This window comes from Euleptes europaea, chromosome 10, assembly GCF_029931775.1.
Source record: "Euleptes europaea isolate rEulEur1 chromosome 10, rEulEur1.hap1, whole genome shotgun sequence".
Lineage (NCBI taxonomy): Eukaryota > Metazoa > Chordata > Lepidosauria > Squamata > Sphaerodactylidae > Euleptes > Euleptes europaea.
In genome coordinates, this window is record NC_079321.1 from 7,489,349 (window position 1) to 7,504,883 (window position 15,535).

The 15,535-nt window shown below is 47.9% G+C and overlaps 1 protein-coding gene across 1 annotated transcript; it reads left to right on the plus strand.

Annotated features, from left to right (window-relative positions):
* Positions 1-8,412: 8,412 nt before the first annotated feature.
* Positions 8,413-15,260, plus strand: TMEM17 (transmembrane protein 17). Its single transcript, XM_056856808.1, has 3 exons — positions 8,413-8,541; positions 12,645-12,758; positions 14,907-15,260. Exons 1-3 carry the CDS (start codon positions 8,413-8,415, stop codon positions 15,258-15,260), a joined length of 597 nt encoding a protein of 198 aa, XP_056712786.1.
* Positions 15,261-15,535: the final 275 nt, after the last annotated feature.

Consider the following 15,535-nt stretch of genomic DNA (forward strand, 5'->3'; position numbering starts at 1 on the left):
CTTAACATCTAAAGCTGTTATAAACGTCTAATACTTTTGATGACCATCTGTGTAAATACTGAAGTGTGCATTTTAATGTTTCCTGTCCCCAATGGCACCATATTGACAGGGTTTTTCACGCAGTACTGAAGTACAAGCTTGATACCGCCAAAGATTTTAAATGTATAATATCCTAAGGCCATGGAGAATAGACACTACGAAGAAAGGGAATTTTTCAAATGTATTCTGCGTTACATTTGCACACAGAGAGAAAGCCAAGAGCAACTTAAATCCAATATGTTTGTATTCCGCATGATCCTGTCTTTGGGGAAGCTTTAGTGCTTATCGGGAACAATATTAAACAGTGTTCAACTTTCATTTTTCCAGGGGATGCTATGCCATATGGTGAACGCTAACTTGGCTAAGCATATGTTTTTATTTAAAGTCTGAAAAATCTGGTTCGCTATGACAGGTTCAGACTAGCCTGATCTCATCAGATTTCCAAAGCTAAGCAAGGTTGGCCCTGGTTAGTACTTGGATGGGAGACCACCAAGGAATACCAGGGTTGCTATGCAGGGGCAGTCAATGGCAAACCACCTCTGTTTGTCTCTTGCCTTGAAAACCCTACTGGGTTGCCATGAGTCAGCTGCGACTTGAAAGCTATTTCCACCGCTGTCATGACAGGTCTTCCTTCTTCGTCAGAGGTCCCCAATCTGGTTGAGCCTGTGAGCATTTTTGAAATGTTGAGGATGGGGAGTGGACAGCACCCCAAAAAATGGCTGTCATGGGGTGCTAGGGCCAATCACAAAATGTTAGACAGGGTCACCAATCACCTTCCTATCATGGAGGCAGCTGTTTCTGAACATTTCTTTCTGTAGACAAAATTAGTGCCTCCTGGATTCATCTCAATAGGGTTGTCTACTCTGGCTTAGGAAATTCCTGGAGATTTGGAGGGGGGATGTCCTGGGGAGGACCTGGATGGCCCAATCTTGTCAGATCTCAAAAGCTAAGCAGGGTCAGCCCTGGTCAGTATTTGGATGGGAGACCTCCAAGGAAGTCCAGGGTTGCTATGCAGAGGCAGGCAATGGCAAACCACCTCTGTTCATTTCTTGCCTTGAAAACCTGATGGGGTCACCATAAGTTGGTTGTGACTTGATGGCACTTAATACATCTGGAAGGAGGAGGAGCTCAGTGCAGATGTGATGCCATTGAGTTTGCCCTCAGCATCTGATCACAGGATCAGCTGTGATTTGAAGAAGAGGCTGTTTTGGAGCAGAAGGGAGTGAGTGCCAAGAAGTACATATGTTGGTAAAAGGAAAGGTCCCCTGTGCAAGCACTGGGTCATTTCTGACCCATGGGGTGATGTCACATCCCGACGTTTACTAGGCAGACTTTGTTTATGGGGTGATTTGCCAGTGCCCCAGTCATCTTCCCTTTACCCCCAGCAAGCTGGGTACTCATTTTACCGACCTCGGAAGGATGGAAGGCTGAGTCAGCCTTGAGCCGGCTACCTGAAACCGTCTTCTTTCGTGATTGAACTCAGGTCGTGAGTAGAGCTTGGACTGCAGTACTGCAGCTTACTACTCTGTGCCACGGGGCTCTTCACACACATGTTGGAGATCTTTGTTATAGGTATAAGTGTACTTCTTTTGTCTTTGGAATTGGATTTAAGTGCATTTATTTTTCTTTTTTCTGGCCAGGAAGCCTCTGTGGAAGGTGGTGTGGCTACGCCACTCCTAGCCGCTGCCTAACTGCCTCACCCTTCAGGAATGGGCTGCCCCTCTTTTATGCTCAGCTGCTTCAAGCTGTTACGTATATATGAGAACATCTTGGCAGTAGCATCTTTAATGGTCAAAGGCTCTTACGATCACCAGCAGCAACAGCAGATATGTTCACACTGGAAGTTTATCGCTGGAAGTTTATCGCTGGTTTACTGTGGGAGCTGCTGGTGACTGTGAAACTACCAGGCTCTGTCTTGGTGCAGCAAAATAGTGTCAGGGAGGGGCTCTGGCTCAGTGGGTAGAGCATCTGCTCAGCATGCAGAAGGTCCCAGGTTCGATCCCTGGCATCTCCAGTTAAAGGGACTAGGCAAGTAGGTGATGTGAAAGACCTCTGCCTGAGACCCTGGAGAGCCGCTGTCGGTCTGAGTAGACAACACTGACTTTGATGGACCCAGGGACTGATTCAGTATAAGGCAGCTTCATGTGTTCATGACAGTAAACTGGTGTTGAAAAAGCCGGTGGTTGAGAGGGACCATGGCTGAGAGGTAGTGCATCTCTTTATTATTTATTAATTAAAAACATTTATATCCTGCTCTTCCTCGTGGTTCAAGGCGGCTTACAATAACAGTTAATGCATCCCCAGCTAGAACCAAAAATAAAATAGTAAACCCTCAATCTCCCCCCCCCCATTAAAAGATGCCTGCCAATTCAAACTCCCCCCAAAGCCCTGGCAAATAGGCAGGCCTTACAGCGCCTGCTGAAGATCTCCAAGGAGGTGTGTGTCCCCCCCCCAAGGGAGCCCTTTCCATAGAGCCAGAGCGTGATGGAAAAGGCCCTAGACTCTATTCGATGCCAGATGGGCTATCCAGCATGGTGTAGCGGTTAAGAGCGGGGGTTTGGAGTGGTGAACTTTGATCTGGAGAACTGGGTTTGATTCCCCACTCCACCACGTGAGCGGCGGAGGCTAATCTGGTGAACTGGGTTGGTTTCCCCGCTCCTCCACATATTGCCAGCTGGGTGACCTTGGGCCAGTCACACTCTCTCAGCTCCACCTACCTCACAGGGTGTCTGTTGTGGGGAGGGGGAGGGAAAGGTGATTGTAAGCCGGTCTGATTCTGCCTTAAGTGGTAGAGAAAGTCAGCATATAAAAACCAACTCTTCTTCTTCATCCTAAATAGTGGGATTAAGCATGCCAGCCTCCAGGCGGGACCTGGGAATGCCCCAGACTTACAGCTCATCTCCAGACTACTGAGATCAGTTCCCCTGTAGAAAATGGCTGCTTTGGAGGGTGGACTCTGTGGCCTTGTACCCCACTGAGGTCCCTGTCCTCCCCAGGCTCCATCCTCAAATCTCCAGGAGTTTCCCAACCTGGATCTGGCAACCCTATCCCCCCCATCCCTCGCTGGTTGCCAGGTCCCTCTTCACCACTGGCAGGAAGTTTTTGGGGTGGAGCCTGAGGAGGGCAGGGTTGGGAAAGGGACTTCAATGCCATAGAGTCCAGTTGCCATAGTAGCCATTTTCTCCAGGTGAACTGATCTCTATCGGCTAGATAGAGTTGTAATAGCAGGAGATCTCCAGCTTGTACCTGGAGGTTGAAATGAATAACAGCAGAAAATTGCCCAGCTTTTTAAATAACCAAGAGTGTAATAACTTACAAAATAGTGTACATCACTAACCAATACACATAAACAATCCAATGCAGGAGCAAATATAGTAGCTGCCATGGTTAATTCCTGAAGAAGATGCGGGTTGAAACAGGGCGATACCCAGACCCCAGTAGGCTTTGCAACACTGACTTGGCTGGTTCGTGAGACCTGTAGTCATAGAATCATAGAATCATAGAGTTGGAAGGGACCACCAGGGTCATCTAGTCCACCCCCCTGCACAATGCAGGAAATTAACAACTACCTCCCCCCACATCCCCAGTGACCCCAGCCCTCCCCCTGCCATGCAGGATCCCACAATCAAAGCACTCCCGACAGATGGCCATCCAGCCTTTGCTTAAAGACCTCCAAAGATGGTGACTCCACCACCCTCCGCGGCAGTGCATTCCACCAGTCTGTCCATGAAGAATTGTGCATCAGTCAGGATACTACTCCACGAATGCACCATATGAAGATTTTCCTTTTTCAACTTACCTGTGGCTTGGAAAACGCAATACTTTGCAAACAGGAAGTTGAGTGGTTGATAATAATATTCCAAAGTGGACTTTATTAGCTGGATTGATTTAGATATATATATGGTGTTATAGGATTGTTTATGTGTATTGGTTAGTGATGTAAACTATTTTGTAAGTTATTACACTCTTGGTTATTTAAAAAGCTGGGCAATTTTCTGCTGTTATTCATTTCAACACATGTTACAGCAGGCTGGCCAATTGAACCTGGAGGTTGGCAACCCTAAGTGGGATAGCCAGAAGGCTGCCTGACTACCATAGCTGGCACACAGGGACATATGGAAGGAGACGGTCCTTCAAATATTTGCCTTGCCTTCAGAAGATCCCAGTTCAATTTCCGGGTGCTCCTGTTAAAAAGATCCGGTGACATCAAATCAGATTCCAGCAAATTCTTGTAGCTTCCAATAAAACCTCTGCTTCAGTTCTAACACTGTATAGGTAGCAGTTATTATTGTTCTCATAAAGCTGTCCCATTCGCATCTGCTTGCCAAATACACATTTCTCTTTCTGCTGTGGCTTCTCACTGGCCAAATACAATCATCTGTCTCAGGGCTATCAATCATATACTCTGAGCAGAGTGAAACGTCACATAATTCTGTTGGCCAGATTACTTTACTGGAATTGAGAAGAGGCAGAGTTGGCACTCTTTGACCTGGATGGCCAGGGCTAGCCTGATCCCATCAGATCTTTGAAGCTAAGCAGGGTCAGTCCTGGTTAGTACTTGGATGGGAGACCACCAAGGGAGACCAGGGTTGCTATGCAGAGGAAGGCGATGGCAAACCGCCTCTGAATGTCTCTTGCCTTGAAAACCCTACAGCAGGAGTCCCCAACCTTTCTCAGCCTGCGGCCAACCTTCCTACCTACCTACCCATAAAAGTTGCACAAAACCCTGTAGTTGTGAAATTTAAAAAATGGATTGTACATAGGGTTGCCAACCTCCAAGTACAAGCTGGAGATCTCCTATTACAACTGATCTCCAGCCAATAGGGATCAGTTCCCCTGGAGAAAATGGCCGCTTTGGCAATTGGACTCTATGGCATTGAAGTCCCTCCCCTCCCCAAACCCCGCCCTCCTCAGGCTCCGCCCCCAAAACCTCCCACCGGTGGCAAAGAAGGACCTGGGAACCCTAATTGTACACTAGCCAGTTCCTGCCACATTTAACTGACTAAAAAGTTCTTCATCTTGTGCCATGCTGTAACATGCTGTGTTTTAACAAAGGAATATAATCTTTATCACCTATAAGCGAAGAATATTATAAAATAAAAAAACTGTCTCAAGATCATGGTCTGAAATATATTTTTTCTCTCCCCCGCCCCCTTTCCTTTCACACCCAGCCTGACGAAGAGCTCTGCAAAACTCGAAAGCTTCAATCTATCTTGTCTGATCACTGTTCAAAGGACGTATCAGGATTATTTTGGGGAGGGGTGCGTGGAAAAGGTTTTGCTGCAGACTATAGTGTCTAATGACACTAAACTAACATCTGGTTGGCCTCTGTGTGAACAGACTGCTGGACCTGAAGGGTCTTGGTCCGATCCAGCACAGCTTTTTAATGTTCTTATGTACAGCCTCTTTTTAAAAACCTGCCCTGTGTTGAATTTGTTTACATGGGTCTCTCTCCCCTAGGGTTGCCAACCTCCTAGTTGCTTAGAATTCAAGGTGCAAGCACCAGCAAAAGTAAACCTAAAATAAGGTAACTACAATACAAAATTGCTCTTAAAATGTATATTAAAGGTAATTACTAACAGGCACAACCTTGGTTGAGCAAACAGGAAATTTACAAAAGGTTGATTGGTTCTTGTAGGCTATCCGGGCTGTGTGACCGTGGTCTTGGTATTTTCTTTCCTGACGTTTCGCCAGCAGCTGTGGCCGGCGTCTTCAGAGTAACACAAGTTCAAAGTGAATTCAATATAACAGCATACAAGCTTTACACAAAGATAAATATAGGCAAAAGTGCTCAGTGCAGATCATAATTTCAAGTCCAGGCATGTAGATTGCAAAATTCAAGCAACGGAGGCAAGACGTGGTGCTGTTATACTGAATTCACTTTGAACCCTTTGTAAATTTCCTGTTTGCTCAACCGAGGTTGTGCCTCTTAGTAATTACCTTTATTATACATTTTAAGAGCAATTTTGTATTGTAGTGACCTTATTTTAGGTTTCCTTTTGCTGGTGCTTGCACCTTGAATTCTAAACTCCCGAGTAGCACTTGCAGCCGAATTTTGACTACAACCTCCTGGTTGCGGCTGGAGATCACCTGCTATTACAACTGATCTCCAGCAGAGAGATCAGTTCACCTGGAGAAAATGGCCTCTTTGGTCATTGGACTCTATGGCCACTTATCCCGTGCATAAGCGGCCTATGGCATTGGAGTCCCTCCCCTCCCCAAACCCCGCCCTCCTCAGGCTCCGCCCCCAAATCTCCCGACCCGGAGCTTCCAACTCTGCTCTTCCCCCCAAGACTGGTCCGTGGAGGAGAAAGTCGAGCTAGAACCGGAAGTGACGCTCCGCGGCGCGCCCGTGTCTCTTTGGGCCCGGGTGCGCCTGCGCCGAGAGCCTGAGTCGCGCCCCGTTGCTATAGCAACGAGCGGAGGCCGCTCGCCCGCCCGCCCGCCGATGGGCAGCTTCCTCCATGGCCCTGCCGGAGCCCGTCCGGAGGCGGCTGAGCACCTTCAGCCGCACCGTCTTCACCGACAACCACCGCACCGGTCCTGAGAGCAGAGGCGACGACGACGCCCCAGGCGAGTCCCGCCGCCCGCTTGCCAGCTACCAAGATGGCGGCGGGATTGTCGTGGGCGGCAGATGCCCGGATCTAGGGTGGACCAAAGGGGGGGGATTGCCAGAAAGGAACATGGAGGCTTCGGCTTCAGCGGGGAGTCTTGCTTTCTAGTTTTCGATGGTGGGGTGCCTGCCGTTCAAATGCACGGAGCCCAAAAGGCTCGCCCGGGGGAATTTCCGTGCTCTTAGTGGAAGGGAAGGCCCCCCCCCCCACTTCCAGGCCACTCCAGCAACAGACAGGGCATGCTTGCTTACTTGGAAGGAAGACCCGTTGAGTTCAGTGGAATAGTCTCCCGAGGAAGAGTGTGGTTAGGATCGCAGCATTAATGCTTCCAAACGCGTAGCATATTTGCAAGGGATCCATTTATTTATTTAAGAACGTAAGAAAGGCCCTGCTGGATCAGACCCAGGCCCATCAAGTCCTGCAGTCTGTTCACACAGTGGCCAACCAGGGGCCTCTAGGAAGCCCCCAAACAAGACGACTGCAGCAGCATTTATCTTGCCTGTGTTCCAATAGGCATGCTCCTCTGATCCTGGAGAGAATAGGTATGCATCATGACTAGTAGTCATTTTGACTAATAGCCATAGATAGCCCTATCCTCCATAAGAAAGCCATGTTGTATCAGACCTAGGCCCATCAAGTCTAGCAGTCTGTTCACCCAGTGGCCAGCCAGGTGCCTCCAGGAAGCCCCCAAACAAGACGACGACAGCAACACTGTCCTGCCTGTGTTCCACAGCACCCAGTATAATAGGCATGCTCCTCCGATCCTGGAGAGAATAGGTATGCATCATGACTAGTATACATAAGAATACAAGAACAGCCACGCTGGATCAGACCAAGGTCCATCAAGTCCAGCAGTCTGTTCACACAGTGGCCGACCAGGTGCCTCTAGGAAGCCCACAAGCAAGACCACTGCAGCAGCACCGCCCTGCCTGTGCTCCAAAGCACCCAAGATAATAGGCATGCTCCTCTGATCCTGCTTATGTGAACTAGAGCCCACTTTTTCAGGTGTATAAAATCTGCTTAGTTTTGAAGGTGCCAGGAGATGCCCAATTATAGAAGAGAATGCCTCTCAGGTAGGGTTGCCAACCTCCAGGTAGTAAAACAAGAAAAGAGCACCTCCGTGCTAATACCGTCAGGTTTGGAAACTGGCACGGGAAGAAATCAGTACAATAATACAAAATGTGTATATTGTGTTTCGAAACATTTCAACAAGTACAATGGACTACAACAAGTTACAATAAACAATATATACATGTTTGATGCAGTCTATGAATAGTACAGTCTATAAATAGTAGAATCTTCTTAGTATATAGAAAAGTATTTTAAAAGTCCATCAGGTACATGTATAAATGATCACAGAGTCTTCATTAAGCATGATGGGTGGGGGACGGCCGTTTCAAGAAAATTTCTTCAGCCCCATTTCCAATCAAGTATCCAAGCTTAATTAGATTCTATATATCATCATGAAGCCAGTTCACCAGTTCCCGTAGGATACTCCGAAGTGTAGGCAGCATTTTGTATTATTGTACTGATTTCTTCCCGTGCCAGTTTCCAAACCTCCTGGTAGTAGCTGGAGATCTCCTGCTATTATAACTGATCTCCAGCCGATGGAGATCAGTTCCCTTGGAGAAAATGGCTGCTTTGGCCATTGGACTCTATGACATTGAAGTCCCTCCCCAAACCCCACCCTCCTCAGGCTCTGCCTCAAAAACCTCCCGCCAGTGGCAAAGGACCTGGCAACCCTATTCTCAGGTGCATGATGGGCCATTTCTTTGTCTCTCCAGATAATGAACTCGTCTCCAGTTTGCCCCTTCAGATGTCCCTCTTTTTCAACCTTTGTTTTTTTCCATTTTGGTGGGTGAGTAGTGTCATCATGCTACAGCTGAAGGTGAGTCCTGAAAACAGTTTGGACCGTAACATTTCCAGAGTGTCGGTTCTTGCCTCCCCTCTGCAAGAGAGGAGCTGTTATCGCTTATTTACGAAACCCCTCAATAGCAGAATGTATGTCAGAAGGCTTCCTTGGCAGGTGGAAATATGCAGCATTTGTCATGGAGGGATTTAGACGCAGTTCACTTTGGGAAAATAATGGTTAGGCACAGGAGCAGCAGGGGTGTTGGAATATGCAAGTCTCAGCATCCAGTCATGAGAGAGTTAACTGCTTCTGTGTTAGTATGTAGACAATAGGGCTTAGAGTAAAGCAGCTGATTCTAAAAGAGGGTGTTTCACTGTGCTATATCTAGGTTCAGTTGTTGTTTTGTAGTTGACTTACAGTGAGGGAAAAAAGTATTTGATCCCCTGCTAAATTTGCCCGTTTGCCCTCTGACGAAGAAATGACCAGTCCATAAGTTTAATGGTAGGTTTGTTGTAGCTGTGAGAGACAGAATAACAACAGGAAAAACCCCAGAAACCCAGAAGACAAAAGTCAGAGATTGATGTGCATTATAATGAGTGAAATAAGTATTTGATCCCCTATCAACCAGCCAGATTAGGGTTAGGGTTAAGGTTCTGCTGTCGACAGAAGCAATCAATCCATCAGATTCCAAACTAGCCACCATGACCAAGACCAAAGAGCTGTCCAAGGATGTCAGGGACAAGATTATAGACCTGCACAAGGCTGGACTGGGCTACAAGACTATTGCCAAGCAGCTTGGTAAGAAGGTGACAACCCTAACCCTAACCGTCAACCTCCCTCGGTTTGGGGCTCCATGCAAGATCTCATCTCGTGGAGTTGCAATGATCATGAGAACGGTGATGAAGCAGCCCAGAACTACACGGGGGGAAGTTGTCAATGATCTCAGGGCAGCTGGGACCATAGTCACCATGAAAACAGTTGGTAACACACTATGCCGTGAAGGACTGAGATCTTGCAGAGCCCGCAAGGTCCCCTTGCTTAAGACAGCACATGTACAGGCCTGTCTGCAGTTTGCCAATGCACATCTGAATGACCCAGAGGAGAACTGGGTTAAAGTGTTGTGGTCAGATGAGACCAAAATAGAGCTCTTTGGCATCAACTCAACTCGCCGTGTTTGGAGGAGGAGGAATGCTGCCTACGACCCCAAGAACACCATCCCCACCGTCAAACATGGAGGGGAACATATTATGGTTTGGGGGTGTTTTTCTGCTAAGGGGACAGGACATCTTCACCGCATCGAAGGGATGATGGACGGGACCATGTATCGTCAAATCTTGGGTGAGCATCTCCTTCCCTCAGCCAGGGCATTGAAAGTGGGTCGAGGATGGGTATTCCAGCATGACAATGACCCAAAACACACGGCCAAGGCAACAAAGGAGTGGCTCAAGAAGAAGCACATTAAGGTCCTGGAGTGGCCTAGCCAGTCTCCAGACCTTAATCCCATCGAAAATCTGTGGAGGGAGCTGAAGGTTCGAGTAGCTACACATCAGCCTCGAAATCTTACTGACTTGGAGAGGATCTGCAAAGAGGAGTGGGACAAAATACCTCCTGAGATGTGTGCAAACCTGGTGGCCACCTACAAGAAACGTCTGGCCTCTGTAATTGCCAACAAGGGTTTTGCCACCAAGTACTAAGTCATCTTTTGCAAAGGGATCAAATACTTATTTCACTCATTATAATGCACATCAATCTCTGACTTTTGTCTTCTGGGTTTCTGGGGTTTTTCCTGTTGTTATTCTGTCTGTCACAGCTACAATAGACCTACCATTAAAATTATGGACTGGTCATTTCTTCGTCAGAGGGCAAATGGGCAAATTCAGCAGGGGATCAAATACTTTTCCCCCTCACTGTAGCTTTTCCATAGTGTAGAATTTATATCTAATATAGTAGAAAAGAGCAAAAGTCCAGTAGCACCTTAAAGACTAACAAAAATATTTTCTGGCAGGGTATGAGCTTTCGTGAGCCACAGCTCACTTCTTCAGATACAGCTAGAATGTGAATCCATCTGTCTTTAAGTAGAGGAGAGTGAATTCAGACAAGCATTAGTATGTAAATGTTAACAGTATGTAAATGTTTACATACTAATGCTTGTCTGAATTCACTCTCCTCTACTTAGACAGATGGATTCACATTCTAGCTGTATCTGAAGAAGTGAGCTGTGGCTCACGAAAGCTCAAACCCTGCCAGAAAATATTTTTGTTAGTCTTTAAGGTGCTACTGGACTCTTGCTCTTTTCTACTACTGCAGACAGACTAACACGGCTACCCACTGTGAATTATATCTAATATGTTAAAGAATAAATCTTTACATTTAAGCTAACATTAGCATCTGCTATTATTTACTCTGCTAAATGTAACGTATAATATCCAACAAGGGATCCCCAAAGTGGTGCCCATGGGCACCATGGCGCCTGCCAAAACCTTTCCTGGTGCTTGCCAAGTGTTTTTAGAAAGGGGGCAGGGCCAGTTGGGGGTTTCCCCCCAGCATGTCTTATGATTGGCCATTGGAGATCTGATCAGCTGTGCATAGGTAGGGTTGCCAGGACCCTCTGCTACCGGCGGGAGGTTTTTGGGGCGGAGCCTGAGGAGTGCGGGGTTTGGGGAGGGGAGGGACTTCAATGCCATAGAGTCCAATTATCAAAGCGGCCATTTTCTCCAAGTGATATGTTCTCTATTGACTGGAGATCAGTTGTAATACAGGTTGGCATAGGTATATAAAAAATTTGCTTCAGCAGCCACTGCCACCATAGCACAACGATCTTCACTGTGTGACTGAAGGTAAACTGTATGTAAGCAAGAAAACACCTTTAAACAATATGTTCATTTTCAAAGGCATCCTGTTAAACAGAGCTTCTCCCTGAAATGAGTTGCTATAAGAGCTATGCATAACCTCACTCCCTGACGTTTTGTGGTTGGCTACACCTCCTGCAGCAGCCATGTTGTGTTTGTGCTCTCCACCCTGTGTCAGAAGTCCAAAGGTGCCCATAGGTTCAAAAAGGTTTGGGACCCTTAGTGTATAGGGTTGATTTCAGGACTATGCCTGTGTTAAGTAGGATTACATTATATGGAGAGAGTGGACAGGGTGAAGCTTTTCTCCCTCTCTCATAAAACTAGAATGTGGGGTCATCTGCTGAAGCTGGAGGGTGAGAGATTCGAAACAGAGAAAAGCAAATATTTCTTCACACGCAACACATAGTTAAATTGTGGAACTCCCTGCCCCAGGATGGGGTGACGGCTGCCAACTTGGAAGGCTTTAAGAGTTAAGAGGGGAGTGGACATGTTCATGGGGGAGAGGGCTATCCATGGATACCGTGTTTCCTCGACCTCAAGAAGACACACTATGGCTTATTTTCAGGGGATGTCTTATTCCGAGGGAATCAGAACTGTCCTCCCTCTCGGCTCCCGTTCTCCCCTTACCACCCCCTTCCGGTCCCGCCCCCAGAGGCCCAGGCGCGCTGGTTGCCGGGCCTTTGAAGTGGCCGCGGGAGACTGCAACTGCTCAGCTGGGCTCCTCCTGTCTTCCCCGCCCCCAGAGGCCCGGGCGCGCTGGTTGCAGAGCCTTTGAAGCGGCTGCGGGAGACCGCCTCTGCTGAGCTGGGCTCCTCCTGGTCTTTTCCACCCCAGCCCCGGGCGCGCTGGTTGCCGGGCCTTTGAAGCAGCCGCGGGAGACTGCATCTGCTCAGCTGGGCTCCTCCTGGTCTTCTCCACACCAGCCCCGGGGTGCCTTATTTTCGGGGTATGGCTTATATTAAGCAAATGCTTAGAAATGCTGCTATGGCTTATTTTATGGGTATGTCTTATTTTCGGGGAAACACGGTACTAGTCAAAATGGATACTAATGAAGCATACCTATTCTCTCCAGGATCAGGGGAGCAAGCCTATTAGGAACCGTGGCACACAGGCAGGACAATGCTGCTGCAGTCGTCTTGCTTGTGGGCTTCCTAGAGGCACCTGGTTGGCCACTGTGTGAACAGACTACTGGACTTGATGGGCCTGGGTCAGATCCAGCATGGCCTTTCTTATGTTCTTACATTGCCCAGGTGGAGTATTATTTATGTTTTCCTTCTCTCTCACTTCTAGTATCCAGTCTTACCGGATTACTACAAATTCATCCTGGTGACAATCATGATAATAATTTCTCTGATAGAGATTATCCGTCTGTACCTGGGATACATGGGCAATTTACAGGAGAAGGTAAATTACTTTCACCTCTGGGAGGATCCGGCTGGGAGAGCGGAATATGGATTGGGGCCGTGGCACCCAGCTAGGTCCCGCAGGGTCCAGTTCTCACTAGACTTACAGACTTATAACATGGCTGCAGAGGGGATCATTATGGTCATTTATACATGGGTACTTTCACTCACGTTCACCCCTGGTCTGTCTTGGTTGTTCCTTGGAGTTATTCATGACTTTTCCCTCCATTGGAGATGACCTCACGGCCAGCCCTTACAAATCCCAGACCTTTCCGTTCCTCTGTTAACCTGAATCTTCCCTCTCCCCTGTGCTCAGCCCGGGTGAAATCCTCGAGTATAAGGCAAAGCGTGGGACGCCCAAGCTTGGTTTCTCTCACAGCCAATTACAAAGCAGCGTGTAAAGAGGCGGGGATTTAAATGCTTCCTGCTTCCTCTGAGCAGAAGAAAAGCTATTTAAAACTGAGGCTTGAATTCTCTCCTCCTTTCAGATTGCTCTGTTTTTTGTTCTTAAAATGCCTTTTTATGCAGCAATTGGGTTTTGGGGGGGGGGATTTTCTCTCATGGTAAGCTATGCAAAGTAAGCCAATTACAAAGCAGCATTTCAAGGGGCGGGAACTTAATTTGAGCTTGGAGACTGCTGGCACAGAGATTCCCAACAGGAAAGTGTGGGTCCAGCGAGCAACGAACCCCAGGTAAAACTCCCAGGCATAAATGACCTGTCTAAAGCGCAAGGAGGATGGCTTGTAAGACTCCTAAAGTTTCCACTGGCCATGATTTTGGATTCACTCTCAACTTAGGTAGGGTTCTATCCGAGGCTTAACCTTAACCAGAGGAACAGCCTTGGGATGTGTGTAATAAACAGTAAGACCAGAAGGGGCCGTGGCTCAGTGGGAGAGCATCTGCTTGGCATGCAGAAGGTCCCAGGTTTGATTCTGTTAAAAGGATCATGTAGCAGGTGACGTGAAAGACCCCTGCCTGAGACCCTGGAGAGCCGCTGCCAGTCTGAGTTGACCATACTGACTGAGATGGGCCAAGCGTCTGATTCAGTGCATTCAAGAAAGAAATGCCTCTGTATATATGCCAGTGTGGTGTAGTGGTTAAAGTGTTGGACTAGGACCTGGGAAACCCAGATTCGAATCCCCACTCGTGCCATGAAAGCTTGCTGGGTGACCTTGGGCCAGTCATACCCTCTCAGCCCTCACCCTTGCTAGTATTTGGATGGAAGACTTCCAAGGAATGCCAGGGTTGTGACGAAGAGGCAGGCAATGACAAACCACCTCTGAATGTCTCCTGCCTTGAAAACCCTACGGGGTCGCCATAAGTCAGCTGTGACTTGACGACAAAAAAAATAAATAAATGCAGAATGCGTTTCTTTAGCCCAGAAGAAATCATCAACAGGTTCTGTACAATGTCCTGCAATGCATTGGCTGCAACAGACATAAATGTGCTTAAATTGATGTTGGATTGTGTTTCTCCTACTGAAGATGAGCTTGCCAAGTTCCTTTTCTCCGCTCCCTCCCCCTCTCCCCTACCTCTGGAATGTTTTTGTTCTAACTTTTGTTGTCTGTGTAAGTTGCGTCCCATAAAAATCCTGCAAGGCCACCCCTAATTACTGCCCCCAAGCTCCTCTTCTGCTGCTATGGATGAGGCAGATGACACCATTTGACACCGATCCACCCCGCCATTCAGAGCAGCTAAAACGCAAAACTTCCTGATGAAGAGCGGCTGGCGAGAGATTGCTCTCTCCTGCACTCCCTCCTCCCCCTCCAGTTTATTTGTTTTCCTCCCTGTCACCACAGTGAAACAGAGAATGACATTTGGCCAAAATGTCTGCCTGGAAAGTCTGGTAATGACACTTCACTCTCTTGGCAGGGCCGCCTGGAAAGCGATAACAACAACCACAGGACAACAGAGTCTGGGCTCTTTCTGTGGACAAGACGAGATGGAAGAAAAGGCCCATAATCTGGCAATGAAAAGCTATCCCTCGAACTCTTTGTGAATTGTTCCCCCCCTCCCCGCCTAGACTTTTGCTAGATGTGATAGACTAGGTAGATTGATAGACCGATAAACTTTCTGTGCTTTCATTCTCCCAGTTGTTCTGTTGTTGTGGTGGCAGTATATGGATACCAATTCCTTTTTCTCTCTCTAGGTTCCTGAACTGGCCGGCTTTTGGCTCCTGAGTCTCTTTTTGCAACTTCCCTTAATCCTCTTCCTGCTTTTCAACGAAGGGCTGAAGATCCAGCCGCTGGAGCGAGCCGTCCACATCGTCTTCCTGGTCTTCCTCCTTTTCCAGGTGGCCGCCGCCTTCCTCACTCTCAAAAAAATGGTGAACCAGCTGGCGACCCGTTTCCACCTGCGCGAATTCGACCGCCTCGAGAACCCTTTCCCCTCTGGTCGTCAGAGTGGGCCGAAAACGAGAGCAGAAACTCCGTGGGGGGTGGGATCCCCTGTGGAAGGAATTCGTCCAACCGGCGGAGGGTGGGGATCTCCACTTAGGGCGTGACGGTCTTGTAGACCCCTCAGCTGTCAATAATTGTTTCCCATTGCCTTAATTATCAATGTTTCTTTGGCGTTTGCCTTGGGATCGATAGCAAAAAGCTGCTCTTCCCGAAGGCGGCAGAGATAGGAGGTTACCTGCCGCGTCTTTGTTAGAGGTTGATCCAGATACGTTGAAAAATGAAACACGTGGAAATCATCATGGTGAGGCATACCTGCTTGTATCATTGCAGCCAAGAGCAAGGAATTAGTTTTCCATCTGGCCTCGCTCATGGTACCTTT

Excerpts from the sequence above, each read along its gene's own strand:
- TMEM17 (XM_056856808.1), top strand. The coding sequence starts at position 8,413 with ATGGGCCATTTCTTTGTCTCTCCAGATAATGAACTCGTCTCCAGTTTG. Across the intron at positions 8,542-12,644 it reads TCATCATGCTACAGCTGAAG|TATCCAGTCTTACCGGATTA; the intron begins GTGAGTCCTGAA and ends TCTCACTTCTAG. Across the intron at positions 12,759-14,906 it reads TGGGCAATTTACAGGAGAAG|GTTCCTGAACTGGCCGGCTT; the intron begins GTAAATTACTTT and ends TTCTCTCTCTAG.